The following is a 15083-nucleotide window of genomic DNA, read 5'->3' on the forward strand; positions in this document are numbered from 1 at the left end:
TTTAACAAATAGCTACCAAATGCCGACTATAGGCAGACAGTGCTCTAGGCACTGGGAACACAGCAACGTGCCTTCATGGAGCTCACCTTCCCATGTTCCCTAGAAAGACCTTGAAAGGGAGGAGAAATGGATGGGGGTAGTTAATGTCCCTCTAGTGGTTTTAAATGTCTACAAACTCTTTGATACTCCTCTCTCCAAGAGGAGAACTTAATTCCCCTTTGCCTGAATATGGGCTGTACGTACTGACTCACCGCTCATGGATAGAATGTGGCAGAAGTAATGACTGCCGAAGAATGGTCACAGGAGACTGAAACTAGCTGTCTCCCTTGGACCACCAGCTCTGGGGAAGCCAGCTGCCATGTCATGAAGATGCTCAAACAGCCCTAGGGAGAGGTCCACATGGCCAGGAGCTGAGGCCTCCTGCCAACAGCCTTGTGAGTGAGTGAGCCATCATAGATGTGGACCTTCATCTTGAGAGGCTTGACCCTCTCAAGCCTCAGTCGAGTCTTCAGAGACAGTAGCCCCTGCTGACATCTTCATTGCAACCTTGTATAAAAGCCTGAGGCAAAACCCATAGAAACTGTGAGAATATTATTGGTGTCTCAAGCAATATGGGGGTGAGAGATAACAAATAAATTCCCTTCATGGGACTTCCCAGGTGGCAACAGTGGTAAAGAACCTGCCTGCCAATGCAGGAGACATCAGAGACCAGGGTTTGATCCCTGTGTCAGGAAGACCCCTGGAGGAGGAAATGGCAACTCATTCCAGTATACTCGCCTGGAAAATCCCATGGACAGAGGAGCCAGGCAGGCTACAGTCCACGGCATCACAAAGAGTCAGACGTGACTGAAGCAACTTGGCACAGCATATTCCCTTCACAATAGATAATGCTGCTTTCCCAATTTTAACCCATCTTTCCTCATGTTCTTCATATACCAAATAATGGGGGCAACAAAACCAGGATGTAATAAGATGGAGGACTCTGGGGAATTGCGCTCAGAAGGGAAGGCTCTCAATAAACCTCTGCTGTCTTGAGGTGGAAGAACAAAAGCTTGTCAGTAGCACCAAGCCTGCTCTTTCTTTCCCCTGAAGCCCAGCCCCACATTCTTCTGTGGCTCCTCTGGCTTCCCAGTCCCAAGTAGCGACTTTGCCAGGAGGTAGGGACTGGGTGGAGAGGGGTTAGAGGAAATCAGCAGGGCATGCAGACTCACTTGAGCAGGATCTCATACTGGCCGGCATGCCAGGGCTGCACGTTTTTCAGAACCAGGGTGAACACGTCCTCATTCTGTAGCACCTCGAAGTGGCCAGTGTCCCTGGAGAGGGCTTTGCCATCTCGGAGCCAGTGCACAGTGGGGAAGGGGTCGCCGGCTATGGCACAGGAGATAAGAACACTCTGGCCCAGGCAGGCAGTCACTGAGCGGGGCTTGCTGATGAACCAGGGCTGGGTGCCATCCTGCGGCTCTGAAGTTAGCAGAGGTTTGAATTAGAGAGGAAGGCCTTTCAGCCGAGAGCATCCACCTAACTCTCCAAGGTGGTGAAGGTCAGAAGACAGCATGTTACCCAAAGAACAGCTTATCCAGAAATGACTCTTACTGAACACTCAGGGAGAGCACCTCCTTCTCATGGCAAATCTGTCTTGGTTGCTTCTCAGAGGGCAAAATTAACATGAGCTTGTAGCAAGGGGAGGTCACCTAGAATGTACAGGGGCACTGGGCTAGGACAGTGATCCGTGTGATGAAGAGCTGTCGCCTGCTTGTGTGTGCTTAACTTGTCTCTCCTCTTAAATATGGGTTCTCAAAAGGCAAGGGCCCTCATAGGCCCTCACCTCCAAAGCTGTCACTGCCAGCTGTTAGTGTATTAGGAGATTTCTCTCCTAGCACTCTAGGCAGCTGCTCACCAGTAATCCAGGGAGAGCAGGAGCTTCCAAAGGCAGGGAAGGGTGGCCCCACTCAGCCAGAGCCTCAGATGGAGGACGGAGAGCTGGCCACTGGGGTTGGGATGGAACCAAGGGAGCACAGGAGATGGTAACAAAGTAGGCCCACATGGTTTCCTCACCTCCAGATCATCTTTGGAGAGACCGTAACCACATAGTTACCCCGTCCCTGCCCTGTTTCTGGTCACCAGGTCACAGGTCAGCCCCACCTTGCACGGTGAGCACGGCCTGTGTGCGGACCTCTCCTGCGCTGTTCCAGGCCTCACAGGTGTAAGTGCCCGTGTCCTCTGGGAACACTTCCTGGATACACAGGCTGTGCTGAGTGCCTCTCTGTTCAAAGTGGAAGTCCTCGGACTCCTGGATCTCAGTCCCGTCATGAAGCCAGATGACCTCTGGGGGCGGGTTCCCTGAACAGAGAGGAGCAGCAAGGGGCTAGTCAGAGAGGTGCTTCCCTGGGCTATGGGCAACTCTGCTTAGTACTGTGGCATTGCATTGCTTCAGTCTTCCCATCCATAAATATTCTAACCCAACCTACCTCATAGGTTTACTGGGAGGGTTAAATAAATTAATACCACCCCCTCAGCAGCCCACCAGAAAAGCAGATTAGAGCAGCACCTGGCACAAAGAAAGTACTCAATACATGTTCATTATAATTGCTTAACAACAAATTTGGGGAAACCAGAAAGAATCCAGAAGTGGAAAAAGAAAAACAAAACAATTTCAGAGATGAAAAACATATTGGTATAAAAGCTTTTAAAATCAGAATTCAGACTGATAATGCTGAGCGGTAGCTGCATCGGTGGGTTCCAGCTCATTTCCTGCCCCGCACACCTCACACAGGCCTTCACAGAAACTCCCTTGTCAGTTTTCACCAAGGAAGGGCTCCATCAGCACTTCATTTTGGTACCATACAAATGTCCAAGGGTGAAGATGGGTGTCAGGCTTTCCAGACCCAGCTCTTGGTGGATAGCATTTTCAGTTTTTGCTAGTCTATTTCCCTGGGGGTAGCTTCTAGCAATTTTGGGGGGGCCATAAAACACCAGCCACCTGTGAGGGTTCCTCTGTGGTAAGAGCTGAGCCATGGTGTTCTGCTTCCAGGGGAGCAAGACCCTGGGAATAGCTGCATGGTGTCAGGCTCTTTCAAGGACAGTGAAGACCACCACCTGCCTCAATGGGGTAGCCAACCCTGTGTCTGGAGGCCAGGGGGCCTCTGATTTCTAAACTTGAGGAGTGTGTGCAGGGGAGGGGACCCAGCCTCTGCCTGTATTATCCAGGGACTGCCTCCAGCCTTTGGGAGCAGGGAGTTCACCCTGAGACCGCGGGTCGTCTCCCAGCTCGTCCTTATCGCCTTTGCTCCAAAGAAACTGTAAAACCAGAGAGGACCTCCAGGCTGTCAGCAGGACTTATCAGAGGCCAGCACAAGTCTATGTCATTAAGACCGTGCCAGGAGATTCCCCAGGCTTTGCTTGCTGGCTTCCAGCAAGGACTGTGACGTCTTCCACTGGGCTGCTCATCCCATGCTCTTGTCATCCCATCCCTATGTGAGAAGGCCTCTGTTCCATCTTCTCACCGTAACATTTGAATACAGCAACTATCTTTCGAGAGTCTGGGAGTTCTCACAGCATCTGGTTTTGGACCAGTGTTTATAATCTCCAGTTACACTGGCCACACTATGTTTTCAATTAATCCCCCACCTCTCTAGCATGGCCATCTTCCCCCCGCTGAACCGTTTAACCTTGAGTCCAGAAAATCCTGCCCAGAAAAAGCAGAAACGAGGGGCCAAGAGGCTTCATTTCTGCAGGTCTGTTGACTGACAGTTTCAGGCTGATTTTCTGATGGATCAATGAGCTGAGCAGGATGTCGGGGAGCAATGCCCATGTTGCAACCATGCCCATTTTCACGTATGCCCAGAGGAGAGAGACGGGGCAGACCTGACACCTGGACTGTCATGGTGACCTGGCTCCCATCCATGACTTGGAGATCAGAGAGGCCCTGCAGGAAGAGGGGCGCGACGGGCTTGTTGGGGGCTGCAGGCAGGAGGTACTCGCTCTTCTCCTCACTCTTCTTCTCTGTGTGGCAAACAGAATGTGGGGTGAACATTCACTCATTCATTCCACAGACACGGACTAAAGGAACACTCAGCATGTGAACGTGCTGGGCTCATGTTCCCACCAGAAACCGACTACTGCCAGATGAGGAGTGTGGGAGGCCCAGGAGACCCCTCAAAACAAGGCGTGCCCATTTCCCTGCATGGCATGACGGTGCTCTTGCCTCCCAGCAGGAAAGGATGAGGCCTCTGGAGAGCCATGTCCAACCTAGGCTCTGGGTCCCCAGGAGCACTTCTGGGGGATGGAAGTGGTGGGGGAGAGCCAACGCTTGGCATCCTATGAGATTTTTACCCCTTAAATTTTGTTTACTCTTTTGAATAAGACACATTCATATGGCATAAAGTTCAAAAGGTACATAGAGTATGTGTACAGTCTCCCTTCTACCCCTGTCCTCTGGCCAAATGTTTCTCCCCAGAGGCCACCAATTTCCAGCTTCTTGTTCATCGTGCCAACGATGGTCCGTGTGTATAACACACAATAGCACATAGGTATGCACTTTTATTTTTCTTCTCTTAAAAGACTGACAGCAAACTATATACAATGATTGGCACCTTGCTTTTTCATCTAACAATACAGTCATCCCTTGGTATCTGCAGGGGATTGGTTCCAGGACCCCTTGCTGATACCAAAATCTGCAGCTGCTCAAGTACCTTATATAAAAAAAAATAGCATAATATTTGCATATAACCTAAAATCCTCCTATATACTTTAAAATCACCTCTTGATTACTTATAATACCTAATATAATGTAAGCACTATATAAATAGTTGCCAGCACAGCAAATTCAAATTGTGCTTTTTGAAACTTTCTGGAATTTTTTTTCTCAGATATTTTTGATATGCGGTTGTTTGAATCTACAGATGCAGAACCCGCAGGTACACAGGTAGAACTGCATATCTAGATGTCTCTCATAAAACAGAACTGGAGAGCTTCTTCATTGTTCTCTATGACTGCATGGGGCTCCATTACCATCGCCTGAGATTTTAAGCACTTCAAGAAAGTCAAAGACACTACATCATTAGAATGACTAAAACTAAAGACTGATCATCCTAAGGACCGTGCTGGCGAGGATGTGGCACAACCAGAACTCTCCTACGCTGCTGGTGCGAGTGCAAAATAGTTCAGACCCTTTTGAACACAATCTGACAGTTTCTTAAAAAGTTAATCATTTAGCACATGATCCATTCATTCTATTCCTGGGTATTTACACAAGAGCAATGAAAGCACATGTCCAAACAAAGACTTGTACACAAACATTCATAGCAGCTTTCTTCCTAATGGCTCCAAACTGGAAAAACCCCAAATGCGCATCAACAAGTGAATGAATAAACACACTATGATGTATCCATACCAATGGAATACTACTCAGCGCTAACAAAAACACTGCAACAAGGACAAATCTCACCAACATTGCACTGAATGAAAGAAAGCAGACCAAGAAAGTATACTGGATGATTCCATTTATATAAAATTCTAGAAAAAGCAAAATATAGCGACAGGTTGTTTGGGGCAGGGGTTGGGGGATAGATTGTAAAGGGACATAAGAAAGCATTTGGAGTGATGGAGATGTTCATTTCTTAAAATCGTGGTGAAGGTTTCATGCACGAAGGTTCAAAGTAAACACCATAAATATATGTAGTTTGTCGTACAGCCAAAATGGGGAGAAAATCTCTCTCTAGGAGAGGGAAAGAGTGTCCCAGCTAGCCAAAGACAGAAACTAGAACAACTCTCTGGGTTCAGGGCTGGCCCACTCACCCCCATTCTGTTCTCTGGGGGAGGTAGGGTAATAAACAGGCTTTCCTTCATTCTCAGAATCCTCCCTAAGCTGGGCTCTGACCTGCCTCATGAGAGCCAAAGGGAAAGGGGCAGCGGAGAGGTGAGTTGGTATCTGTTTCCCACAGCTCCCAGCTGCTCAGTCTCTGACCCTGCCTTTCGTCCTGTGAGCCACACGGTTTTGATCTTCAGTAATAACTTTTTCAGTCTTTTTGGTTTTGTCTTGGTGGGGGTGGGGGGGCTGGCGGGTCTGAAGCGGGCAGGGGTAGAGACAAAGAAGGTTATGGTATCGCTAAGGTAAACTCCAAGTTTGGGGGCAGGGAGACTGTGGTATTTAGAGTTCTTTTTAGCCCACAGCCACACAAACCAGATCTTCTCCTGGAAGCCTGTAGCCATGACAATACATTTCTAGGCTGATTTACATACCTGGGAAAGGCCTAACTCCAAACTGGCCACTAAATGAAAACAAAATATGGCATACTTAGAACATGCCCAGCACAGCCTCTGGGACTGAGTGGGAGAGGCTGGGAAGACCAGGGAGGTGGGAGGACAAGTTACCCCAAGGCAGGGGCTGTGTGAAGGGCTTGGAGCCAGAGTGCAAGGGGACACAGGACCCACGCTCTGGCATCATTCCCTCTGACAGGGGCAGTCAGACACCCTTGGCAGAAGGCCCAACCGGTGGGCTTGAGGGACTCAATATTGGGAATGCTTAGATCTCCCTGGGCAAGCAGGCTGCCTCGGGAGAGTTGAGGAATTTCCTCTTGCATAGAACGAGAAGGCTCAAGGACAAAATGTTTTCGCCTGTTCAGAGCCCTCCCAGTTCCCGCCTCTCCACTGTCTTGGCCAGAGTCCCAGCTTCACAGAGCTCCCTGCAGATGGACTCTCATTCCCAGATGCTTCAGGAACATCAAAACCTCCAGCTCCCTTTCCTGCAAGCAGTTGACAGCTCCTCTTTGACCCCTCCATGTGTTAGGTCTTCCTACCGCTCAGTTTCCAGGCCTGGGCTTTGGCAAAGCCAAGCCACCCTACAGGTCTCAGCCAGTGCAACTAAATGCCTATCTGCACCTCCCTGCCCTGACAGGGTGTCCTGGGCACTGCCTCCCACGTGACAGCTCACTGGTTCTGAAAGCCACTGAAATGTAGGATCTGAGGCTGGGACTTGATCTTGGGCAAGGCACTCTCTCTTTCTAAAGCTCAACTCCCTCAACTGTATTTAGGGGAATAATAGTACTATTACAGGACCTGGGGGGTTTAAAGAGATAATATATGAAAGTACTTTCTCCAGCTACCCATCATCCACATTTGCAGGTGTGTGAGGCTGGCATGAGTGCTCACTCACATCTACCTCTTGGGCTTAATTACCTGGTGGGTATATCAGCAGCAGAAGAACAAATGGAGCCTCACCCCAGGATTAAAGATTCTCATTTTTATGTCACCTAAGGGAAATACTGTTAAGAATACAAATGTGTTGCTTAAAAATATGGATATATCTAAAGTAAATCTAAATTTTGAGAATAAAATTTCACTGCACTCCTTCAGAGAGAGAGGAGTGACAGTGTCTGAATCTGTGGAAACTGCCCCAGGCAGGCATTTAGTTCCAATGTCACCCATCGTCTCTGAGCCTGTTGGTGCCTCCCCAGCAAGGGCCCCACAGCAAGAACAGAGAGCAGAGGGAAGTGACAGGGAGTAAGTGTGCAGAATGAACCTGTTCTCAAGCCTGCCATTCAGGGTCACGTGGGACTAGAGCCACAGAGAGCCGGGCTCAGCCCCAGCTGCCGCCCCAGAGCCTTCACAGAATGAGAAAAACAACCAAACCTCCCCTACAAACACACTCTGGGCTCAGATCCCGGAGCCAATGAGGATGTCCGTTTTAGGGCAAGCAACTTCCTTAGGCAACCCCAGAAAAGCAGCCCTAACTTGAATCCTGAAACCCCAGTCCCAAGCCCACCACCCAACTTTACTGGAGTGAGGCTGGGACATGCTCAGGTGAAGAAAGGTACCCAAGGTCCCCGAGCCAGTGACAGGCAGACTGAGAGCTCAAACCCAGGCCTCCTGACCATGAGGCCAAGGTGTTCTGAGATTGTCTTTTCCAAGGGAGCCAGTCACCTGCAGGGATGGCCGTGCTGGACTCCCCATGAGGACAGATGTGCTATGTGGACCCCCATTCTAGACACCTGACAAGGGAGAAAAGCTAACACAGAGCAGGGAAAGTCAGGGCAAAGGGCAAGGTGTGTGTTGGTCATTTAATTCCAAAGCCATACACAACTTATCCCGGCTCATCTGTGGCCGATAGATCACATATCAGTTTATGCTCCCTCTTGCGTGGACTTAGATACAATAAGAAGAGATGGATGGAAATGGATGTTGTGAGCTTCTAGCTCGAGCTGTGTGATCTGAAGCAAGTCCCCCAAGCTAAGCCTCAGGGTTCTCTCCTCTAAACTGATAAGGATACAGTTATCATCAGTTACTGACAATAATGCCCAAGTGATAAGGGTAATACACACATCATTAGTATAATGCATGATAAATACTGCTGGATTTTCAGATGATTCAAAGAAATGACATATGTAAAACAGCTAAAGAATATCTGGCACATAATAAGTACAAGAATAAATGTTTTGTGCCTTTCCTAATCCAACTGTTTTTGGTTAGGCAAACTCAATCCGACAATAATTATTGATACGATGAGAAATGATACAATATGGTGTCCTCTCAAATCAGGGTATTCACATATAATTGGTCAGAGATCTGAAAGGTCTCAGCTGCCACTGAGATAACATTATAACAATGCCTTACAAAGGTCAGCACTTAACGATTCTAAAGGATATCCGCAGCTCTCAGCTTATGTTCAACACCCTCTGAAGTCGGGAAGAATGTGCCCTCATTTTATAGCAGAATGAGCTGGGACTCAGAGAAGGAAGCTGGCAGAAAAGCTGACATGGCCAATGGGGTCCTGGTCTGGATGCTGCCTTCCTGACCTGAGAACAAAGGCCAGTCAGCTAGATTTCCCTGGGAGCTTTCTGTCCTTGTGCTCTTGCCCAGAGTTGCTGGTTCTCTAGAGACTCTCCTGGAGTCCTGCTTTAGCTGGCACCTGGTGCAGTCCTGGTTTCAGGCAGGGTAGGTGGACCAGGGTCTGAAGGAAGAGGCCCCCGGGGCCACAGCACCTCAGGCAACCTGAGCCTTTTTCATTTGGGGAGGGCAGACTCTGGCTGTGGTACACCAAGGGAGGAGGGATGCAATGGCAGACTTGCAACCCAGCTCAAATGGGGCTGGATTAAATATACCCCAGGTCTCCCCCACAGCTGTGCTTCCTCTGGTCTGCTGAGACCAAGCCCACAGGGCCCTTTCTCTTTGGAATCTAGGGCGGGCTGAGGCTCCTTGATTTATTGGCCTAGGACTAAATTTCTGAAGTGAACTTGTCTGTTGCTCAGGTACTTGGTCAATTAGCCAATGGCCCTCCACTCGCTCACTGGCTCTCTCTGCCATTAACTGGGTACCCGGGTGTTGGGGGCTCTGTTCCACACTGAGAGAAGGGAAAAGGAACAGGATTGTCCTCTGGTGGGAAAGACAAGAACTGAGATTAAGAGCGGCTATAAGAAGTGCACATGCTCAGTCACGTTCAACTCTGTGCGACCCCATGGACTGTAGCCAGTCAGGCTCCTCTGTCCATTGATTGGATTCTCCAGGTAAGAATCCTGGGGTGGGTAGCCATCCCCTTCTCCAGGCAATCTTCCCAACCCAGGGATCGAACCTGGGTCTCCTGCATTGCAGGCAGATTCTTTACTGTCTGACCCACCAGGGAACCCCATAAGCAGTTTATTGACAAGTAAAAAATGATGTCATGTAGATTAAACTATAGCAGGACTTAGGAAAGGGATAGAGGAATGAGAGGAGAGGAGAGAGAAGGTGGGAGAAGAAAGGAACATGGAGAGAGAGAAGGAAGGAGAGAGACAAAGACAGAGAGAGAGACCACTCTTTGAGCCTATATAGACCCCCCAAGAGCTTCCCTAGTAGCTCAGCTGGTAAAGAATCTGCCTGCAATGCAGGAGACCCCGGGGGGATTCCTGGGTTGGGAAGATCCCCTGGAGAAGGGATAGGCTACCCACTCCAGTATTCTTGGGTTTCCCTGGTGGCTCAGATGGTAAAGAAATGGTCTGCAATGTGGGAGACCTGGGTTCGATCCCTAGCTTGGGAAGATCCTCTGGAGGAGGGCATGGCAACCCACTCCAGTATTCTTGCCTGGAGAATCTCCACGGACAGAGGAGTCTGGCAGGCTAAAGTCCAGGGGGTCGCAAAGAGTCAGACATGACTGACTAAGCACAGCACAGGCCCTCCAAGTTTTCCCTCCTTGGCCATTTATGCTCCGTTTTGACTCATCAGAAACTGTTTCTGAAGACAGTCCCTAGTCATGAACTTAAACATAAAACTCTTGCTCTGGGGAAGCAAAAGTATCAAACAAATGACTTCTCAGAGACCCAGAGCAGCACAATGAGCATGTGGGCTGAGGCAACTGGAGGCCTAGAGGGGCTGCCTGTGAGCTGGCGTATTGTGGCTGCTAACCTGACGTCTGAGCATTGGTTTTCCTCATCTGTAGAATGGAGTTCATTCAAAAGTAGAGTGTGGAGTCGTTACAGGAATTAAACAAAACAAACTGGCTTTAACTGATTAGATCATTTATCAAAACAATGTTCCTCATTAAAAATGATAACTGATGGTCTCGTTTTAACACTTACAGGAACTTATATAATCCTAATTATAGGTTTTGAAAAGCTCTTATTTAGAGGAAGTTAAGCATCCACACAACAGGTGCTATTTGCTACTTTTCTCATTAATTCTCATACAATAACTAGTATATCATGCAGATGACATCACCCTTATGGCAGGAAGCAAAGAGGAACTAAAGAGCCTCTTGATGAAAGTGAAGAGCAGAGCGAAAAAGTTGGCTTAAAACCCAACATTCAGAAAACTAAGATCATGACATCAGTCCTATCCCTTCATGGCAAAGAGATGGGGAAACAATTTAAACACTGACAGACTTTATTTTCTTGAGCAGCCATGAAATTAAAAGACACTTGTTCCTTGGAAGCAAATCTATGACAAACCTAGACAGTGTATTAAAAAAGCAGAGACATTACTTTGCCGACAAAGGCCTAGATAGTCAAAGCTATGGTTTTTCCAGTAGTCATATATGGATGTGAGAGCTGGACCATAAAGAAGGCTGAGCGCTGAAGAATTGATGCTTTTGAATTGTGGTGTTGGAGAAGACTCTTGAGAGTCCCTTGGACTGCAAGATCAAATCAATCAATCCTAAAGGAAATCAATCTTAAATATTCATTGGAAGGACTGATGCTGAAACTGAAGCTCCAATACTTTGGTCACACTGACGCTGAAACTGAAGTTCCAATACTTTGGCCACCTGATGCAAAGAGCTGACTCATTAGAAAAGACTCTGATGCTGGGAAAGACTGAAGGCAGGAGGAGAAAGCAGTGACAGAGAATGAGATGGTTGGATGGCATTACCTACTCAATGGATATGTGTTTGAGCAAGCTCTGGGAGATGGTGAAGGACAGGAAAGCCTGGTGTGCTGCAGTTCATGAGGTTGTAAAGAGTCGGATACAACTGAGCGACTGAACAACCACAACAACTGGTATAAACTTGCTCATCAAAACTGGAGACATGAGCAAGGCCTTGGGCTTTCTTGGGCTTGAAAATTAAGAAGCCCCTACAGCTTTGTTATGGTGCTGGTGTGGATCCAAGTGTCTTCTTTTGTACTGCAATCATTCCCTTGTTCTTCCCTTCTGAATCCTTCCTCACTTTACAAGGGTTTAGCAAGAAAAACACTTCCAAGTTTCTCCTTAGACACTTTCTCTTGGAAGTTTTTTCCACCTGTCAACTTTTACCAGCTAAGTTACCACTCTCTAAAGTGCCCCATGTTTATGGACTGAATTCACATTAAATGTACATGAGTAGTTTGCTTTGAAAATGGCCCTTAGAAGGTTCCCAGCTCATTCAAAACTTGTGTCAGATTAAAATAAAAAATTAAGGATGTCACCTTTAAGTGTTTAAACAGATGATGACACCAATATGAAACAGACAGAATTCTCTACCATCTAAAGAGCTTCCCAGGGCTCCCCCTAAGAGGGAGCACTGCCTGTCACAGTTTTCACTAAGTCCTGCCGTCAGAGCCTCAGGCCCTGTCTGTCAGCAGTTTCCTTGCTCTGACACCACGTCCCTGGATCCACAGGTTGTCACCAAAAAAAAATGGACATGGAAGGGCCCTCCCCTACTTCCTACATCCCCTGCCCCCACACCTCTCAGGTGTGCAGACACATGGACCTCCTGAAGATGCAGTTAGGGAGAGGGAAAATTATTGCCTTCATCTCTGAGCTACTAAAGATTTTCCTTAAGTTTTGAAATTGAAATATTTTGTTTAGTCATAAAAATGCAAAATATCTTTCCAACAGTAAATCCAATTCACTCCACACACTTTTATACTATTCACCCTGTTACACTATGGACATTCAGTGAATCACCAGTGAAAGACAGCTCCGGAAGCGCAACCCTCCCTCCTTCCTTGATATGGTGCTCAAAATCCAGCAGCGTCCAGGGGTCTCAGTCCGGCCTCCTCCTTTTCCTAAGCTCCAGGACTGTTGACTCAAGGGCTCATCAGGGTTACCTTTGCCCAGCCGCTCCCCATGGGCAGGGCATTTACATACAGTGCAAATCCCTCTCCAGGGATGTCTGTGAACACTCTCCCAAAAAAAGTCTGTCTAACTAAATAAACCGACTTGGAGAGTCAGCAAATGGTCTACTTGTTGGGCATGAAAAGAAAGCCTTTCCTCCATAGCCGTGCCCTCTCTTTTGGTTTTCCTTCTCCCCACTGATTTCTCCAGACCCTAAGAAGCAAATGTGAAGAAGTAGAAAGGAAAAGAATGAAAGGAAACAACGACATATGACCTCCCTCCCCCTCCCAAAGAATCTCTGACCAGTAATGATAGGGTTGCCAGATGGGAAGTGGGACTATATTACAATCACAGCCTTCTTAGTGCCTTAGGAGTTATAATCAAACTCTAAACGCAGAGGCAAACCATCCAAACCAGCCCATGTGTCCTCTGGAGGCACTTCTGGAAACCACACTCTCCACCACACTGTCAAAGCACGGATCTCATTTTGCCATTAGGAACACAAAACCGTAATTCTGGATGGCATTCCTGACCGAGGACTCCAAGTAAAAAAACGCTACAGATGGCCTGCAGTGACTGTAGAAGAAGGCTGTGGTGTGACACGCTTAGTGGCTGTGCAGCATGAGTTTAGCTGTCCAATATCATGTGGGATCTTCCCAGCCCAGGGATCAAATCATGTCTCCTGCATTGGTATGCAGGTTCTTTACCACCAGCCCCCAGAACTTTCTTTTTTCGTACATTTAAGAGGCTGTCAGTGCTTAAAGCAAGGGGCTTTCCAGGTGGTGCAGTGGTAAAGAATCCCTTTGCCAGTGCTGGAGATGCAAGAGATGCAGGTTCGATCCCTGGGCTGGGAAGATCCCCTGGAGAAGGAAATGGCAACCCACTTCAGTATTCTTGCCTGGAAAATTCCAAGGACAGAGGAGCCTGGTGGGCTACAGTCCACAGATTCATAAAGAGTCGGACACGACTAAACACACACACACACACACACACACACACAGAGTGTTCCAAGCTGCCCCGCAGAGGGCTTGTCACTAATCTGAAAGCCAGCTGGGCTCTTACTGATGCTTTCACTGTCCAGAGAATGGCTGATTCCCTGGTGCCCATTACTTTCATTAGAGGCTCTTTATCAAAACAAACACTCTAGTAAATACGGTTATTACATTTCATTTTTTATTTTAGAAATCAGGGTTTTTAAAAATTTAACTTATCCACATTTTATGTCCTTTGGTGCTTTAAGAGCCCAGCAGGCCTTCACTTAAATAAACAAACCATTAGGCTGAGACACTCTGTCTAAATGGGCACATTAGCAGGTTAATAAATCTATAGTCACTTAAGAATTTTAGCCTTGACAAAGATACTCCAAGGTGAGAGAAATTAAAAAGATTCTAGTCTAAGGAAGCCCCTGCACCAATGACCAGTGCATACACACTGAAATATTTACTCTCCTCTCATCTTCCTGGGTTCTGCAGGAATTTAGATTAATCATCCTTTGGGCTCTATCCTGGGTCAGGAGGGAAGATTTTCATGGCCTGGTTAACTACTGGGGACTGTTTCCTAGTACGGGAGGAGGAAAGCAGGAATATTTGTTGGGGGGACGTTTGAGAGCTAGCGTGTAGGTTTGCTGAGCACCTCCTTGAGCCCTGAGCCACCAGGCAAGTGAGGAGGTGGAGGGAATGCCCCCTGCACTACCACAGAGACTCACCCACCTCCATTTTTCCTTCATCCATTCACTGAACACATGTTCATACAGTAGGACATGTGCTACATGCAATAACGAGACATGGTCCCTGCCTGCAGGGAGCTAACAGGTTAGCAAAAAAGGCAGTTGAACAGGCATTTAGAGGAAATTTCATGTTAGGACAAAACGCTTTCTCCCCTCATTGCCCTTCTAGAGACTTGCATGATGTACCCCTGCCTCTCTTGGTGAACCTAACCTCTACCACTTGCCCCTATCCCACTCCCTTGGCTGCAGCCTCACTGGCCCTTGAATAGGCTGCTCTTGTTCCCAACTCAGAGCCTTTGCACTTGCTGTACCACCTGCCTGGAGCAGTCTTTTTTCCAGTTCATGAGGTCTCCCCTCAAATGTCACCTTTCCCAAGAGGTCTCCTCTAGCACGCACCTAAGAAAGGATCCCTTCCACCGCCTCTCTATTTCCATTTTCTTAATAGCACTTGTCAATACTGGATTAAGCGAGCTCTGGACCATCCATCAGAATGTAAAAGGCAGGAAGACAGGACCTGTTTTCTGTTTATGGCAGCTTCCCCAGAACAATGCTTAGGACCAAGGAGGTGCTCAGGAAAAATTTGCTTGTAAGTAAGTACTGTGATAAGAGAGGTACAGCAGTTAAGAGAAGTGACATTTGTGGGAAGAAGTTAGTCAGATTTGGGGAGGAGGGGGTTACAGAGGAGAGAACAGAGCAGGGAAAAGAGGGTGCAGAAGGTCCATCAGAATGCTGAGTGAGCAACTTCTCCATGCTGCCAAAACCTTGGCAAAAGGCTAAAGCGGTGAGAAAAAGCACCATGTCTGGCCTTCAGCAGGATCTGCTAAACTCTCCTCCAGCAAAAGTTGCCCTAGAACCCCTC

General features: G+C 47.8%; 1 protein-coding gene across 4 annotated transcripts in view; it reads right to left on the reverse strand.

The window, feature by feature from the left end:
• MYLK (myosin light chain kinase) overlaps window positions 1–15083 on the reverse strand; it is a 281600-nt gene that overhangs the window by 95084 nt on the left and 171433 nt on the right. For all 4 annotated transcript variants that reach the window (XM_061408285.1, XM_061408344.1, XM_061408131.1 and 1 more), the window contains exons 12-14: window positions 3865–4002; window positions 2143–2340; window positions 1212–1461 (exon numbers count right to left, since the gene is read on the reverse strand). In XM_061408285.1, coding sequence (XP_061264269.1) covers window positions 1212–1461; window positions 2143–2340; window positions 3865–4002 — 586 coding nt within the window. The remainder of the gene's footprint in view (window positions 1–1211; window positions 1462–2142; window positions 2341–3864; window positions 4003–15083) is intronic.

This window comes from Bos javanicus, chromosome 1, assembly GCF_032452875.1.
Source record: "Bos javanicus breed banteng chromosome 1, ARS-OSU_banteng_1.0, whole genome shotgun sequence".
NCBI lineage: Eukaryota > Metazoa > Chordata > Mammalia > Artiodactyla > Bovidae > Bos > Bos javanicus.